This window comes from Sapajus apella, unplaced genomic scaffold (assembly GCF_009761245.1).
Source record: "Sapajus apella isolate SASKATOON/1434 unplaced genomic scaffold, GSC_monkey_1.0 scaffold35, whole genome shotgun sequence".
In the NCBI taxonomy this organism is placed as follows: domain Eukaryota; kingdom Metazoa; phylum Chordata; class Mammalia; order Primates; family Cebidae; genus Sapajus; species Sapajus apella.
In genome coordinates, this window is record NW_022436975.1 from 21,254,851 (window position 1) to 21,271,234 (window position 16,384).

At 41.6% G+C, this 16,384-nt stretch overlaps 1 protein-coding gene and 1 non-coding gene across 2 annotated transcripts in view; one reads left to right on the forward strand and one right to left on the reverse strand.

Annotated features, from left to right (window-relative positions):
- The window catches only part of TRAM1 (translocation associated membrane protein 1), a 33,485-nt gene extending 20,426 nt beyond the window's left edge, over positions 1-13,059 (reverse strand). Inside the window, exons 1-5 of the mRNA XM_032296313.1 lie at positions 12,657-13,059; positions 4,462-4,525; positions 2,274-2,395; positions 2,039-2,155; positions 730-788 (exon numbers count right to left, since the gene is read on the reverse strand). Of these exons, the coding sequence (XP_032152204.1) occupies positions 730-788; positions 2,039-2,155; positions 2,274-2,395; positions 4,462-4,525; positions 12,657-12,779 (485 nt within the window). The 5' untranslated portion in view covers positions 12,780-13,059. The remainder of the gene's footprint in view (positions 1-729; positions 789-2,038; positions 2,156-2,273; positions 2,396-4,461; positions 4,526-12,656) is intronic.
- LOC116563671 lies at positions 8,651-8,757 on the forward strand. Its single transcript, XR_004274515.1, has one exon. It is a non-coding gene; the product is annotated as a small nucleolar RNA U13 (small nucleolar RNA).
- Positions 13,060-16,384: the final 3,325 nt, after the last annotated feature.

The window sequence follows — 16,384 nt, forward strand, 5'->3', positions numbered from 1 at the left end:
AAAACAATATATAGACACTACATAAAGCATCTACCAAAAGGACACATTTGGGGATACAAAAGACCAATACAGGCTAAAGTAGCAAGGAAAATTAATATAGAATAGTTGTACTAGAGCTGGGCTCAAATCATGAATGATTCAACTGACAGTCTCTGTAACCACTGAGCACTGTAACCTGGCAGCACTGTATAAACTAGAGAGAGAATAGTTGTACTAGAGTTGGGCTCAAATCATGAATGATTCAACTGACAGTCTCTGTAACCACTGAGCACTGTAACCTGGCAGCACTGTATAAACTAGAGAGCAAAAAAGAAACCATGCCTAACCTCATGAAGCTTCTAACAGAAGAGAATAAGAAAGGAAGATATGAAAAGAGACAGTGGGTGGGGACAAAGAAAAGGAGCCAAAGTACGGAGATGATGGAGTCGTAACAAGGAGAAAGGACGAGTGAAAAGAAGAGAAAAGAAGCAAGTACCAAATTAAGATTATGTTAAAATCATCTGCTTCAAGCTTACAAAGACGCTGAAAAGATTAGAATAGAAACATAAATAAAAAAGGACACAGCGTTGTTGTTGTTGTTTTTCTTATGGCAGTAGGACTGTCAAAGACATACTTTTATCTATTTTATGAATTTGCCTAAGTTCCCAAAGAGAGTAACAAGAATGAATTCTGATTACAGTGACATGATCGTGGTCCTTAACAAAGAAAGCCCTGCTAAAAATGACTTACGTCATCAGGTTATGGGGATAAGCCCTCCATAAGATAGTTGGGTCTGCGATGTAGTTTTCCTAAGAAAGAAGATACAAAAATTAACCTATGAGCGTAATGCAAACTTCTTGGAAAACAAAGACATTATTTTCATTTCTCATTTACAGTTCCCCATACCAGGTTCCAAAGAGCCAAACTCTTTAGTTGTTTTATTTTCAAACCAAATTGAGTTGCTTTCTTGAGTAAAGCGAAAATCAATGATATAAATCAGATATGAAATCAGGTAAGAAGTAATTCCTGGCCCTAAAAAATCTTTCAATCCCGTAGAATTAAAATACACATAGGCAAACAAACATAAAACAACAATAAATAGTAGTAGTACATAACAGAGGCACAGCAGCTACCAGGAGAGATGACTTTTGTCTTGGGGAATCAGAGGATTTCAGGAAAAGTTTGTAGCACCTGACAGGAGACAAAGGATAAGGGCGCTACCACATTTTATGTAATTACATCCATAAAATACTGCCCAAATCTTTTTCTTAATCAGATCTATTTAGTGAGAATTACGGCATATATTAAAAAAAATTTAAAAATAAATAAAACAAAATAGAAACTAACTTTTTAAAGAGTATTTTCCCATAGCAGTATATATTTGATTTTTTTTTTTTTAATTATAATGGCTCTTAACCTAAAATGTACATATTACCTATAAAGTATTATTAAAGTAGCAGAGTAAAATGGCATGAGAAATGTTTTAAAGAGCTAAGTCTTAGTATACCTCCAACATGAAGTGCTTTACCCTAGAAAACTGTTATTCATCTCTAACATAGTGATTAAAAAGAATTATGTGTCTGACAAACTTAAAAGTATGTACACTATAGGACACCATATAAATTTAAGGGATTGTTATCACTTATATTAAAGCAAATACTGCCTTTCTTTTTCTCATTAGTTAGAGTGATACAAATAAAGGTTCTGATTGCTATAACTGAAAACCTACAACAGTTAAGAAGCCTGGAAAACACTAGGGCTGTTTTTAAAGGAAGAAATGACTGTGACCATTAAAACTCATGTAACCCAGTAGGAGTATCATTCACATCTTAAAGCTTTTTGCTGATACACAGGTATCTGTAAACCACTAAAAGTAACAATCAGACTGACTAAAAATGAGTAAGCCTTTCTGAAACAGTACACATAGTTTAGAATTTTGTCGTATAAAAAAATGCTGAAAAGAGATTTATCGCTGAAACTCTTAACATATACTGCTTCATTAGAGAGTTCCTAATCGTACTTAAGGAAGGAGAGCAACAACATAAGAGGACATACTTACAGAGATTAGAATGAATGTTCCCCAAACACAAGCAAAAAGGTAGAATGCACTAAGCTGACCAGATTCATTAAACTTGCTATGTTTCGTTTTGGAGAAGTGCATTCGCCTGTTAATTTTCTAAAAATAAAAACGGCCATTAGTAATTAAGAATTATAAATTATATTTAATATATGACTATCAAATCATAGAGAGATAGTACTTTATAAAGTATAGATTTCTAAGACTGCATACTTACATCCAACACATACTCTTGAATTATGGCATGAATAATTATCGCCACTAGCATGTAGAAGAAAACTGTAGCCAAATCTTTGATACCATAGTAATAAAGGGACGCTGATTCAGTAGCTTGTTCTTCTGAAGACCAAAAAGGACACACATACACAAAAATATACATAAAGTTATAAAAAGCATTAAGTACAACACAGTTATAGAAACAAAGAAGACTAACCTAATACAAAAGTTCTATACAAACATCATAAATAACGTGCTCTTGGACATCTTGAGTCTTACGGGGCAATGAAAATCAAGACTATCTAGAAATCTAAAGCTTTAGAAATTACTTACAAAGTCTTGACATGTTAGTTACAGCCACCAGAGACCAAAAAACAGGGAAGAGGAGGCCACACTCAATAAACTGATATTATCCCAGGGGTATAAATTAGGTTGATAAAGTTATACTTAGCCTACTAACCTATTTTTTTCAAAGGACTTTTGAAACTTTCTACGTCTACTTTCAAACTACATACTAAATTATGATTCTGATGGAAAAACCGATTTGACCTGTATTTGGTTTAGTTTCGATCCATAAGCAGTAGAGATAAAGGCAACTACTAAAGTTGTTTTTAGCCCTTGCAATTGCTATACATTTTTGAAAACTAATCTTTATCAAATACTCGTGAATTGCTGACACTTGTTCTCAAACTTTATGTTTACGGGGAACATACATGTAAAAGAGCTTTATTCGTCTGTGGCATATTCAAATTTCAAAACAGTATTATAGCTTTGAGTAACATGATAACTAAATTGCTAAATGAAATATTTACAGAACTGTACATAACTGAACAAAAGCTCAATTCAGGGGCTAGGTGCAGTGGCTCATACCTCTAATTCCAACACTTAGGGAGGCCAAAGTGGAAGGATCGCTTAAGGCCTGAATTCAAGACTGACCTAGGTAATATAGTGAGCTCCATCTCCACAGTAAATTGAAAAATTAGCTGGGCATGGTGGTGTGCCCCTGTAGTCCTTGGGAGGCTGACTCGGGAGGATCACTTGAGCCCAGAAGCTGGAGGTTGCACTGAGCTATGAACATACTACAGCACTCCTGCCTAGGCAACAAATTTAGCAAGACCTTGTCATCTCTTAAAAACACACACATAAACAGCAACAACAACAACAAAAAACCCCAACTAAATGTTGTATACTACAACATCTTACATTCCAAATAAAAAACTCTGTGCATGCCGGGTGCGGTGGCTCAAGCCTGTAATCCTAGCACTTTGGGAGGCCGAGGCGGGTGGATCACGAGGTCAAGAGATTGAGACCATCCTGGTCAACATGGTGAAACCCCGTCTCTACTAAAAATACAAAACATTAGCTGGGCATGGTGGCGCGTGCCTGTAATCCCAGCTACTTAGGAGGTTGAGGCAGGAGAATTGCCTGAACCCAGGAGGCGGAGGTTGCGGTGAGCCGAGATCGCGCCATTGCACTCCAGCCTGGGTAACGAGTGAAACTCCGTCTCAAAAAAAAACCAAAACTCTGTGCAGGTTTACTGCCTCAACCAAAAAATACCCCATCCCTCACCCATGTTAGTTAATTATATCACTGTATTAAATTACAATCAGCTTCCAAGAAACACCTAATTTTTACATAGAATAATTAAGAAATAACATTTTTGAAGTAAAACCTAATAGTTTGGATGCTTTTACCACATAATTCCTAGAGCTTACCAATATTTTCTTGAATTAAAATAATTGTTAAAAGTAGTGAATAGGAAAAAGTGAAAATAAAATAATCTTAGAAGGACTGCTATTAGAGGTACAAAATATAACTTGCAGAAACACTAAATCTGTCGTGCTTTTAGAAGCCTTGAATAAACAATGACATTTAAACAAATTTTAAAAATATATTTTTGTATGTTTTTCTTAGGAAAAGATCAGGAGGCAGAGAAAGCAAAACAAAGTTCTTTTATGGAATTTCAAGTCCATTCACAAATATATGCAATAAACAGAAAACATATATAGGGTAAAGTCAATCAAAAACATCAGATCTTGTATCACAAAATCATCAAAGTAACATTCAGTCACATCACGGATGGGATGAGATCTCTGATGATTAATACAGGGCCTAGTATTCACGACAATTTCCAAGTCTGTTCAATGGAGCTTCTATTACATAGAAAATTCTTAGTGCAAATTACCTACCTGTTGTGGGGAGGGTAACATTGTACTGAAGAGTAACAAAAATGATAGACGCTTTTGCTGTTATCTAGAAAGAAGGAAAAAAAAAAAAGATCAAGTCAATTTATGACCCTCTCCCAAATAAGAGATCAAGGGCAAAAACGTTATAAAATCTGTCCCTAAATCGAAGCACCAAAGGCCTCCTAGTTCCTGTGGTACCTTGATTGACAGACACAATGGAAATTACTAATTACCGAGGAGCTAATGTAATTCACCAGAGTACCCTTCTGTGGTTTAGCTAAGATTGTATAATTCATCCTCAACTTTAAGATTTCAAGAGACATTTCCTGCAGTTCCAGAAAACAGTTATTGAACAAATAATGATTCTCTAGCCCTTTACAATGAATAAAAAGTTCTTATTAGGAAAAATTTTGAGCGTAAATAAAATAAAAGGAAGCACAGTTAGCACGAGAAAAAAACATCAAATGTAGAGTTTGTGGTGTGGGTGTGTTAGTATCCCCACACACCTAGCATAGCTAAGTGATCAGTAAGTGTTTAACTGACTTGACTACTGGCAAAAATAAACTGGTCAGAGCAGAAAAATGGAATGCTTATCCAGTATTTATAGGCACCAGGCAAAGTGCTAGACAAGAAAGGATAATACAAAGATGGAAAAAATAATCCCTGATGATAAAGAGCTCTGCTGTGTGAGAAGCACAGGTAAATAAACGGTTACAGTACTATAGAGTAAGTGCCAATCGCTTACACTGTAGGTACTTGGGATTAAACAATGAACTTTATTGGTTTTGTTTCTGGGGTAGAACGAAATGAAGCATGCTCTGGAAAGGCTTCTCAGAGGAGCTGGAGCTGTGTCTTGCTGGGAAATAGGTGTTTCCTTGGTTCACAAAGGGGGATGAAAAAGGCAGCACAGATAGAGGAAACAGCATGGCAAGGTCAAGCAGCAGTGAATACAAGGCCAGGCATAGGACGCACATCAGGAAGTGTTAGAAAAGACTAGAAACATTATTGAGTGTTAGAAATGACCCTGTTTGTTGAGCTAAGTAGTTAAGATTTCATTTTTGCACAACTGGAGAATTTTGGGGATGAGAAAGTTCATTTATGCCTTTTAGAAGGACTGCTGTCTGTGACCTGCTAAGTGGTCTTCAAGGCCCCTTCATATCCATTCCCCACACTGCACCTAGAATGATTTTCAGATCATGTTACCTCACCCCCTCCCTACCTGCTAAAAATCCTTCACTGGATTTCCATCTTTCTAGGAGAATGTGGCCCATAGGACTCTATGGTCTGACTCTTCCCTCTGCCTCTGCAGCCTCATCTCAGACCATTTCCTCCTGCTCCCTAGCCTCCTGCAGCACCTCACACCACAGGGTCTCTGCACATGCTGTTCCATCTAAAATACACCTGGAAATCTTTTCCATAAGATCTCAGTTCCATCACACCTTTTCAAGGAAGTCTCCCCATCTTCCTAGAGTAGGTCATTTCCTTTGTTAGATTATCTCAGAGAACTATGTTCCTTTCCTTCAAAACACATACTCTGGCCTGATTATATTAATAATTTCTGTCTGGCCCATTAGAAAGTAAGTTCCATTAGAACTGGAACCCTGTCACTATATTTTCAGAGCCCAGCACGGGGCCTGGTACATATTAGGTAAGTAATCAATACCACTGAATAAAATCAGTTAAAGCACAAACTGGAGTGAGCATGCAGACAAGAATGAAACTTCTTTGGTAAGCTAGAAGAAAGAGTAGAAGGTTATTTATTGATGCCTACAGCTCTGGGAGATATGCAGTAAAGCAGCAAAAACCTCAGTCTAAAACTCAGTAGGGAGAACCTAGCTTAAATAAAGATTTAGGAGTCTCTACAGATAATAGGTGAAGCTGTGAAAATACATAAATCATATATGGAGAGTGAACAGTATTTGTAGAGAAGTAGGACAACATCAGACCCATGGAGAGAACAGGCAAAAAAACAAAACTTCAACTCACCAAAACTAATTAAAAATGGTTAGAGAGACAGAAAAGGAAATAAAGAGAGCTTGGTGTCCTAAAAGCCAAAGAGGAAACATTTCCAAAAGGTGTGGTTAATAAAGTCAAAGTTTCAAAAGAGATGTGGGAGGAAAGAGTACAATAGACCAGACAATTAAGAAGTCAGGCGGGCGGATCACGAGGTCAAGAGATCAAGACCATCCTGGCCAACAGGGTGAAACCCCGTCTGTACTAAAAATACAAAAATTAGCTGGGCGTGGTGGCGCGCGCCTGTAATCCTAGCTACTCAGGAGGCTGAGGCAGGAGAATTGCCTGAACCCAGGAGGCGGAGGTTGCGGTGAGCCGAGATCGCGCCATTGCACTCCAGCCTGGTTAACAAGAGCGAAACTCTGGCTTTTAAAAAAAAAAAAAAAAAAAAAAAAAAAAAGTCATCAGTGGTCACAGCCTGAGTGATTCCAACTAAGTAGTGGGAGCAGGAACTGCGGCGCAGTGGACTGAAGAGCACAGAGGCACAAAGTGGTATCCAGTAGATACTAGGTCAAGATTTATGCAGTTTTTAGGATAGGAGAGATTGAGCTTGTGTGGGGGCAACAGTGAAGATACCACGGAAAAGGGAGGAGAAGTTAAACACACAGGATAGAAAGGGAATAACGGATGGAAGCATAATGGTAGGGAACAAAATCTAAGGACTGAGCATTGCACTCTTGAACAACTTTCCTCTTAGGTGGGAAGGAGGCAGTACTGGATGGGACAGATAAGTTCAAAAGACAGGAAAATGAGAAAATCTGTGCTTGATAAATTTTTATTTTCCCTGTGTGGGAAAAGAGCAATGTCACATATTAAGCAAAATGGGAATGTGAATGATGACTATTTATATAGTTCCCAGAGGGAAAGGAGATGGCCAGGGAAAGTAAAAAGATAACCGGATGCTAACATCTGAGGTTAGAAACCTTTGATTTACAATATTATCTACCAGCATGAGTATGACTTTCTCTGGCAACCCTCAGCAATCTGTGAATTGAGAGGCACAGAAAAGGCCAATAGTGGAGTAAAGCCTGTAGGAAGAAAAGCAAAACAATGAGGGGGCTAATATACTGGCGAAAGGGAAAGGGGGCCACGGTAACACAAAAGCTCAGACTAGGTAGGGAGCTGACTTGTGAGTACTAGAATGATGGAGGTGAACAAAACATAGGTTGTAGCTGAACTCTGCTATCCTGGAATTCAGGAAGTGGAAGAAGTCAGGCCTGCATGATAAAGCGCAGGAAATGGACACGAAAGTGAGTTGCTGAACTGGGTTACATATGAAGGTCTCTTAAGTAGAAAAGGCTACTAAGGCTACTCTATTAAAATTTGGGTCATTCACAAGGACTCATTAGAGCAGAATGATGACACAAGTCTCCAGTGCAACACTACTTTCATGTGATTATTTTTAGTAAAGTTGAGTGGTTAGTACATTTCATTTAGTTATCTTTGTTTAGACTATACACATATAAACACTCTCTTTCACACACAAACACTCCATATCCCTGTTTCCAGTTTGCAATATGAAGTCACCACTGTCACACCTAAGAACACTTTATTAAAGAGTCCTTTATAAACAAGTGAGATTCTTCAAAGATAAATTTAGCATTAAATTCTAAAAGCAGCAAAAAGTAGACTATCCTTTTAGCCAGGCTTCCAAATAAAATTAAAATCTGGCCTCTAGCTGCTTTAGCATGTGACTTTAAACAGAAGAGGAGGAAAATACTACACATCCCCAAAAGTTTAAACTTTAAGCCAGCATTCATGCTCCTAACCATATCCAGGCCTCCTAGCCATGCCAGCATTGCTTTAAACTTACACCACAATTAATTGGTAGTAAGATAAGTTAGTTTAGAATATAAATAAGCTACAGAAATATATAATGCACTCAAAAGTAAAAATACCTGAGTTTATGTCATTAGTTGGGGCTTGGTATCTTTTCTTGTTATATAGAGATGTGAACTATTTTGAACTTGTTTTAGAGGAAGGTGTGACTACTACATGGACTGGATCCCTGAAAAGTAAAGACAATTCTGAATATCAAATTCCACTTCCAGTGGGGCTCAGTGGCATATGCCTGTAGTCCCAGTCACTCAGGTGGCTGAGAGGAGAGGATCACTTGAGCCCAGGAGGTCAAGCTTCAGCCTAGGCAACATAGTGAGACCTTGTCCACAAAACAAGAGAGATACTTTTGTAGTTCACAAGTGTAATGATTGGGGTTTCACACTTATGTGTGAGGTGTGTCTCTCCCTCAAACTTTGTTTTGACCTCAGCACCACAACCTGTCTGCCATGAAAAGAAAGAAAAAAGAAAATGAAAAAAAAAAAAAAAAAAAAAAAAAAACCCAAACCTCCAAAACTGTTCCAAGATTGTTGAAATTTTAAGTGGCCTCAAAATCTGCATGGCATAAAGAACTTACAGATTTTGATTATCTTTCTTTTTGAATATCTTTCCTTTATACACGCCTTTAAAGGAAATACTTCTCTTGTGACCCTGTAATTCTTCACCCCCCCTCCACATCCTCACTTTCAGAAAGCTTCCCAAGCATCCCCACCATTTTATCATTCAGTTTTTCTTAACTCAAATGTGAAACCATTCATTGTACACTATGATTTGAATTATGTGGACAAATACTGACTGTAATAAAACTATGATTCCAAAATTTACAAGCAATTTTTGATTAACGTAAAGTTCCCTGGAAATTAAACTCTTACATTACCGTCAAACAGACTACTTTATTAGCCTTTTATTACTGTCTTTTATTATTAACTACTTTTATTACCGTCAAACAGACTACTAGATGCTAACTTCCAGGCCCTTCTCTCACATAAAAATGCTTTTTATTTCCTGATTCTGGTGAGTTTTGAAATAATAATAATAGTTACTACTTACTGCATGCCTCTTACAAGCCAAGCACTGAACTAGGCAGAATACATACTGGTTAATTTAATTATCAGGGTAACCCAATAAGCCTCATTTTACAGATGAGGAAACTTCAGTTCTGAGTTATCCTCAGTCACCCAGTTAGCAAGCTGCAGAGCCCTAACTTGAACATGAATCCCTTCAGCTCCAGAATCCTTGCTTTTACAGGGTATCTCCATTGCTTCTTCATTTTGGCTAGCAATAGAGTATTTATTTATTTCTTAATTTATTTGTCGATTTCACCATAAATCCTCTGACATTTCTTCAATGTATTTGCACAAAAGGCTTAACAGTTCTGCAAAACAATCAATTTCTCTATTATTCCAGCACAAATACTGTAATTCTATAATTACGTTAACTTTGAGATTCAGCAGCAATTGTTTTAAAAGTAAAATAGCAAACGAACCTAGTCAACACATTCCCATATATAGATAACATGCTTTGAAATCCTAACACCTTAACATATGGCAAGAAAAAGGAACAACTTGCACAAACTTCGCTTTTGTGTATCACTTTAACGCTCACTTTTGAATTGGCTTTAAAAGCCTCTATTTAGTATCTTTGTCTATGTAGAGCTTCAAATTTTACAAATTTAAGTAAAAGTGAAAGTCCACTATTAAAAAAAAAATCACTAACATGTGAGGCAAGGTATAGGTGGTGGACTTCTCTAGAAATATACGAAGAGAATATAAAATAGTTTATATAAAATCAAACTTCTACTGTGTGTCAGAATTTCTGATTTACATTTCATTTCATTCAAAGTATTGCAAATATACCTTGCAGGTCACAGTACCCCTAAAATATATTTTTAAAGTCAGAAGTTCTTAACATGTGGAGATTGTTTATGACAAGTTACATAAAATCAGATATACTACATATGTTAAAGTATTACTTTAAGATAAAAGCAGAAAATATATACAAGTATCAAATTCAGAAAGTGAATACAAATGTTTAGCATTGGGTTTTTTTTTTTTGAGACAGGGTCTTGCTCTGTCCTTCAGGCTAGAGTGCAGTGGTGCAACCTTGGCTCACTGCAGCCTCCACCTCAGCCTCCCAGCTAGGACCACAGGTGCGTGTTATCACTCCCAGGTAATTAAAAAAAAAAATCATTTGTCGAGACAGGGTCTCCCTATGTTGCTTAGGCTGGTCTCGAACTCCTGGGCTCCAGTGATTCTCCCACCTCGGCCTCCCAAAGTGTTGGGATTTACAGGCCTGAGCCAGCCCAACAGGCCTAGCACTGTATTTACCTTCACACCATTATCTGAACCTTGCAAAAAATGGCTGTGACAACAGTACAGGTGACATTATTTTGTTATACACAGCAAAAAAAAATCGAGGCTCAGGCTTGAGTCATCCAGTAGGTAGGTGGCAGAGCCCAGACTTAAAGTCTGTGAATGTTAGTTCCCTTCACCTACCCTTTATACCTGCTATGTCCTTAGCAGTGGTTTCAAACGTACACGACACAATCAGGAGTATATATATAATATCTATATCTAGATCCAGAAAAACTCATTTGAAGAGAGGCGAAAATAAGGTAAAATACTGCTATTTAGTTTTAAAATTTAAAAAACCAAATAGGCTCCATTTAAAAAAAAATTATTCACCTTCTCAAGGATTTTTTTTTTTTTTGAGACAGTCTCACTCTGTCGTCCAAGCTGGAGGGGAGTGGCGCAATCTCGGCTCACTGCAACCTCTGCCTCCCAGGTTCAGCGGATTCTGCCTCAGCCTTCCAAGTAGCTGGGACTATGGGCTCGCGCCACCACACCTGGCTAATTTTCGTAATTTAGTAGAGACAGGGTTGCACTGTGTTAGCCAGGATGGTCTCGATCTCCTGACCTTTTGATCCGCCCGCCTCAGCCTTCCAAAGTGCTGGGATTACAGGCATGAGACACTGCGCTGGGCCTTCTCAAGGATTCGTAACGTTGTTCTTTTTTTTTTTGAGGCAGTCTCACTCTGTTGTCCAGGCTGGAGTGCAGTGGCGAGATCCGTGCACTGCAACCTCCGCCTGTCAGGTTCAAGCGATTCCTCTGCCTCAGCCTCGAGTAGCTAGCTGGGACTATAGGCGCGCGCCACCAGGCCCGGCTAGTTTTCTGGATTTTAGCAGAGACTGGGTTTCACCATGTTGGCCAGGATGGTCTCAATCTCCTGATCTCGTGATCCACCAGCCTCGGCCTCCCAAAATGCTGGGATTACAGGCGTAAGCCACCGCGCCCAGACATCGCTCATGTTTTTTTAAGCACTTCCTATGTCCTAGGCACTATCCTAGACTCTGGAAATACAGACTTGTAAAAGTATTCCAAAATCTCTCCTCACACTTGGTACATGCAGGAGAGAGGACGTGTATATGGGGGAATGAGGAGAAAACGTAGGATGTTACTCGTTCACCTTGCAAAGTTTACCACCCAAATTCAACAGCTGTTAAATAAGTCATCGAAATACCAGATACGTGGGAAGAGCATTTACACACTCCTGACATTCCCACCCTCTCCTACTTCAAGAAACAAAATTACTCAACTCTTTAGTACTGCTGTTCAGAACCTCAATTTAACCATCACACCTTGTTTCTTTAAAGCATCAGGGCAAAAAATTCGTTAACTGGTAATAATACCAGTTTAAAAGACAAAAATTAAAACAATCCGCCGCGCCTCCACTACGCTGGTGCCCGGCAGCCACCGCCCTTCAAGTCGACAGCAGATGCCCGGCTCCCATTTCTCGCTCACCCCAATCTTGGCGGTACCTGGAGCCCCCCCAGTCACTCGGGCCCTGCGGCCTGAGGACCGGTGCTCCCAAGACCCGTGGGCCAGGCCTCCGCCTTTCCCGGCTCTTGCAGGGCGCGAGCTCACCGCGGCCGAGGCTGGCCATCCACCGAAGTCCGCCCACCCGCCCCGAGCCAGCTCGGCAGCGCAGGGGCCGCCCCCGCCCGCCCGCCGGCCCCTCGCGGGCTGCCACGTAACCCTTCGCGGGAACCAGGAACTGCGCGGCGGGGCCGGCGGGAGGGGGCGGCAGCGGGTCAGGAAGGGGGCAACGCGGCGGTCCCCACCCCCCTGCGGGCGGCGACGAGGCCCACTGGGACTTTGCATCCCCGGGGCTGGCCGCCGGGGAGCTGCCGCGGGCGTGGAGCAGGGCAGGCCCGCACCTTGGGGACTGGGGGTCCGCCCCTAACCCCAGCCGGACCCCCCCCGCAGTCCTGGCCGGAGAAGCCGAGGCTGGCAGCTGGAGCCCGGGCCGGGGGCAACGGGGCAGGCGGTTGGGGCTCGGGGCGGGCTCACCTCAAACATGAGCCCCAGCAGGAAGACCATCGCCACACAGGAGACGATGTCCGCGTGATTCTGCAGGACGAATTCGTGGCTCAGCACTGGGGGGCTCTTGGTGCTCTTCTTGCGAATCGCCATGGTGGGGCCGCCGCCCGCGCCTGCAGGTGCTCAGCCCCGGCTCTGCTCTTCCCAGTTGCTCACCGACTCGCCGCCACCTTCGCCGCCGCCTCCCCCTGGCTGCTCCTTACAGCCCCGCTGCAGCCGCTCGCTGGGGCTTCACTTCCCATCCCACAGCCAGTACGCAGCCGCCGGGCCGCCCGGGAAGAAAAAAAAAAGCCAGTCCGCAGCGGGGGCGAGCATGCGCACTAGGAAGACGGCGCTCGCTCGTGCCGCAGCGGCCCCCGCGAGCCCACAGCGCCGCCTGGGGACCGGAGGCCGTTGGCCCGCTGCCGGGCGAGTGTGCCGGAACCTGAGCTGCGCGCCCTGCTTCGCGCCGGGTGGGTGGTTGGGGGTCGTTTGGGGAAGCAGCTTCCTGCGCCTGCTCAGCGGCCTGAGACCGCGGCCGGGTCTGAGGGCTGTCGCGCGCCGTGGTGCGCCTGGCCGCGAGCCCCGTGCCCTCCCGCCCTCCTGCCTTCCTGGCCACTCAGGGATTGGGTGCCAGTGGCCTGTCCCACACCGTCACTTCTTCAAGTCGCTGCCACCCTCTGGATAATCGAAAACTATGAATACCACCTGACTCCACAAGGGTACGGCGTATTCTCCAGTTTTAGCATTTGCCTTAAAAATTACCTCAGAGTTAAGCACTCCCAGGGACTTATTTCTACTGTGTAAGTTTGGACTTTTTTTGTTTTTTTCAAGCTGAGCCTATTCGGTCGGCCTGGCCATCCCCACCCATCCCCACCCCCGTCCCCGTCCCCGTTCCCGTCCCCATCCCCCACTGGCCTCAGACTGAAGAGGAAGAGATCAGTTTGGGTTTACTTGCTTCATATATATTTAAAGTAACAACATGTTTTAATACTCTAAGGGAGATATTTAAAAAGTTAAAAAGGATTGTGAATTAGGCGTGTCCTGCTCTTATCGTTTTGCCCAAACCAGGAGTCCTTCGTATTCTTTTTCCTGAAGAATTGCTTTACTGTTTACCCATGAGCCGAATCGAGAAACCAAAGTCACGCTGGATTGAGCCCTTCGAGCGCCCTTCCACGTCCAATCATCGCCAACCCCGGGCAGCCCTGTCACTCGGCTTCCCCACTGCCACAGTGCGAGGGGACTTGCCTCTTGCCTACAGTATTACAAATCTGGTGTAACCACTTAGTGGATCACGAGGTCAGAAGATCAAGACCATCCTGGCTAACACGGTGAAACCCCGTCTCTACTAAAAGTACAAAAAATTAGCCGGGCGTGGTGGCACGCACCTGTAGTCACAGCTACTCGGAGGCTGAGGCCGGAGAATCGCTTGAACCCAGGAGGCGGGATTGCAGTGAGCCGAGATCACGCCACTGCACTTTAGCCTGGGCGACAGAGCAAGACTCCGTCTCAAAAAAAATAAAATAAAGAATGTGGGTTGTTAAATCACAATTCTGTCACTTACTACTTGTATGATCAAGGGCAAGTTACTTAATCTCTATGGGACCCGATTTCCTCATATTTAAAAATATATTCATTTATGTACTTACTGAGGGTTGACTATGTCCTGGACACTGGGGATAGAGAACTGAGTGAAAAATACAAATTAAATTATTCTTATGGACTTTCATTCTAGTGGGGGAGAGAATTTTAAACAAGATTTCAAAAGTGAAACATCTTAAATTGAATTGCGCACCCAGGAGAAAAATAAAACAAGGGGAATAGGAAAGTGTGAGGCACTTATAGTTTCCTGAAGACCTGAAGGAGGTGAGGGAGCAAGCCCTGTGGATATCATCTATAAAGTGGAGATAATTGTAGTGCCCATTTTAGCAATTAAATGAGATAATTAAAGGAAACTGCTTAGCGGGGAGTTAGGGCTTTATAAATTTAGTCAGTGATTATTATTTTCCTCCTTCTGGGCAATCACTAGTTTCATTTCCCTTCAGATCACATTTCAATGTTTATACTAGAATGCTGCTTCTAACCGGCAGAAAATTTTTCAGTGGGTTCCCTTTTACTTCATGGAAAGCTAGCATCACAAAATAGCCCTTTCTGATTTGATCCTTGCCTACCTCGACAGACTGGAGCCTTGCATCTTAGGCCACAATCTCTGTACCAGCATTATTGACTACACACAATATACACTTGCCTCTCCGTTTCTGTGGGTGCTGCATCTGTGGAGTCAACCAACCTGGAGTAAAAAATATTCGAGGAGAAAGCTGCATTTATACCGAACATGTACAGACTACCCCCCCCGGTGATTATTCCCTAAACAATACAGTACAGCAAACTATTTATATAGCATTTATGTTGTGTTAGATATTATAAGTAATCTAGAAATGATTGAAAGTCTAGGGGAGTATTTAGGAGGTTATATGCAAATATTACGTCATCTTATATAAGGTACCTGAGCATGGGTGGATTTTGGTATCTGCGGGAGTCCTGGAACCAATCCCCTGTGAAGACTGAGGGCTGACTGTACATGCCATACCATGCTCTCTTCCCATGCTCTCCCCTGCCTTTGTGTATACTGCTGCCTCTGGAATGCTTTCTCCTCTCCTCTCAGACACAGCAGGCTCCTGCTGTTCCTTCATGTCTTATTTACAGAGGACCTCTTTGAAACCTTCACTGATTCCTGTGGCCTAAGCAATTTATCTTTTGCGATTCAATTGCATTTTTGAAATAGCTTTATTGCAATATAATTTAGGTCATTTAGTTCAGCTATTTGAGGTATTCAATTCTGTGGTTTTCGGTATATTTACAAAGCTGTGCAACAATCACTGTAATATAACTTTAGAACGTTCTTATAATCCCTGAAAGAAACCTTGAACACATTACCAGGGACTCTCCACTTCCCCTCATAGTCTTGGCAGCCCTTGGCAACAACTGATCTATTTTCTAACTCTCTGTATTTGCTTATTGTGGACATTTCTTTTCTTTTTATTCTTTGTTTCTTTTTTGAGATGGGGTCTTTCTCTGTTGCCTAGGCTGGAGCACAGTGGTGTGATCATAGCTCCCTGCAACCTTGGACTCCTGGCCTCAGGAGATTCCCCACCTTCGCCTCCCAAAATGCTGGGATTACAAGAGTGAACCACCATGGCCAGGCTGGACATTACAAGTAAATAGAATCATGGTCTTCTGTGATTGACCTCTTTCACTGAAGATAATGTTTCCAATGTTCATCCATGTTATAACATTTATTAGTACTTCATTCCTTTTTATGGCCACATAATATTCCATTGTATGGATATAGCACATCTTATTCATCAGTTGATGAACATTTGTGTACAAGTTTTTGTATGAACTCAGTTCATTTGGGTATACACCTAGTAGTGGAATTGCTGATCATAAGGCAACTATATGTTTGATCTTTTGAGGAACTTGCACACTAATTTTCAAAATGACTGCATTTCCCACCCTATTAGCAAGGTGTGGGAGTTCCAGTTTCTTCCCATCCTTGCCAATACTTGTTATTTTCTGACTTTGAATCTTATCTATCCTAGTGAGTATGAAGTAGTATCTCATTGTGATTTTGCTTTGCATTTCCCTGAGCACAGTGATGTTGACTACTAGCCCTATCAGGTGTTCAGGAGCCATTTATATATCTTTTTTTGTAGAAA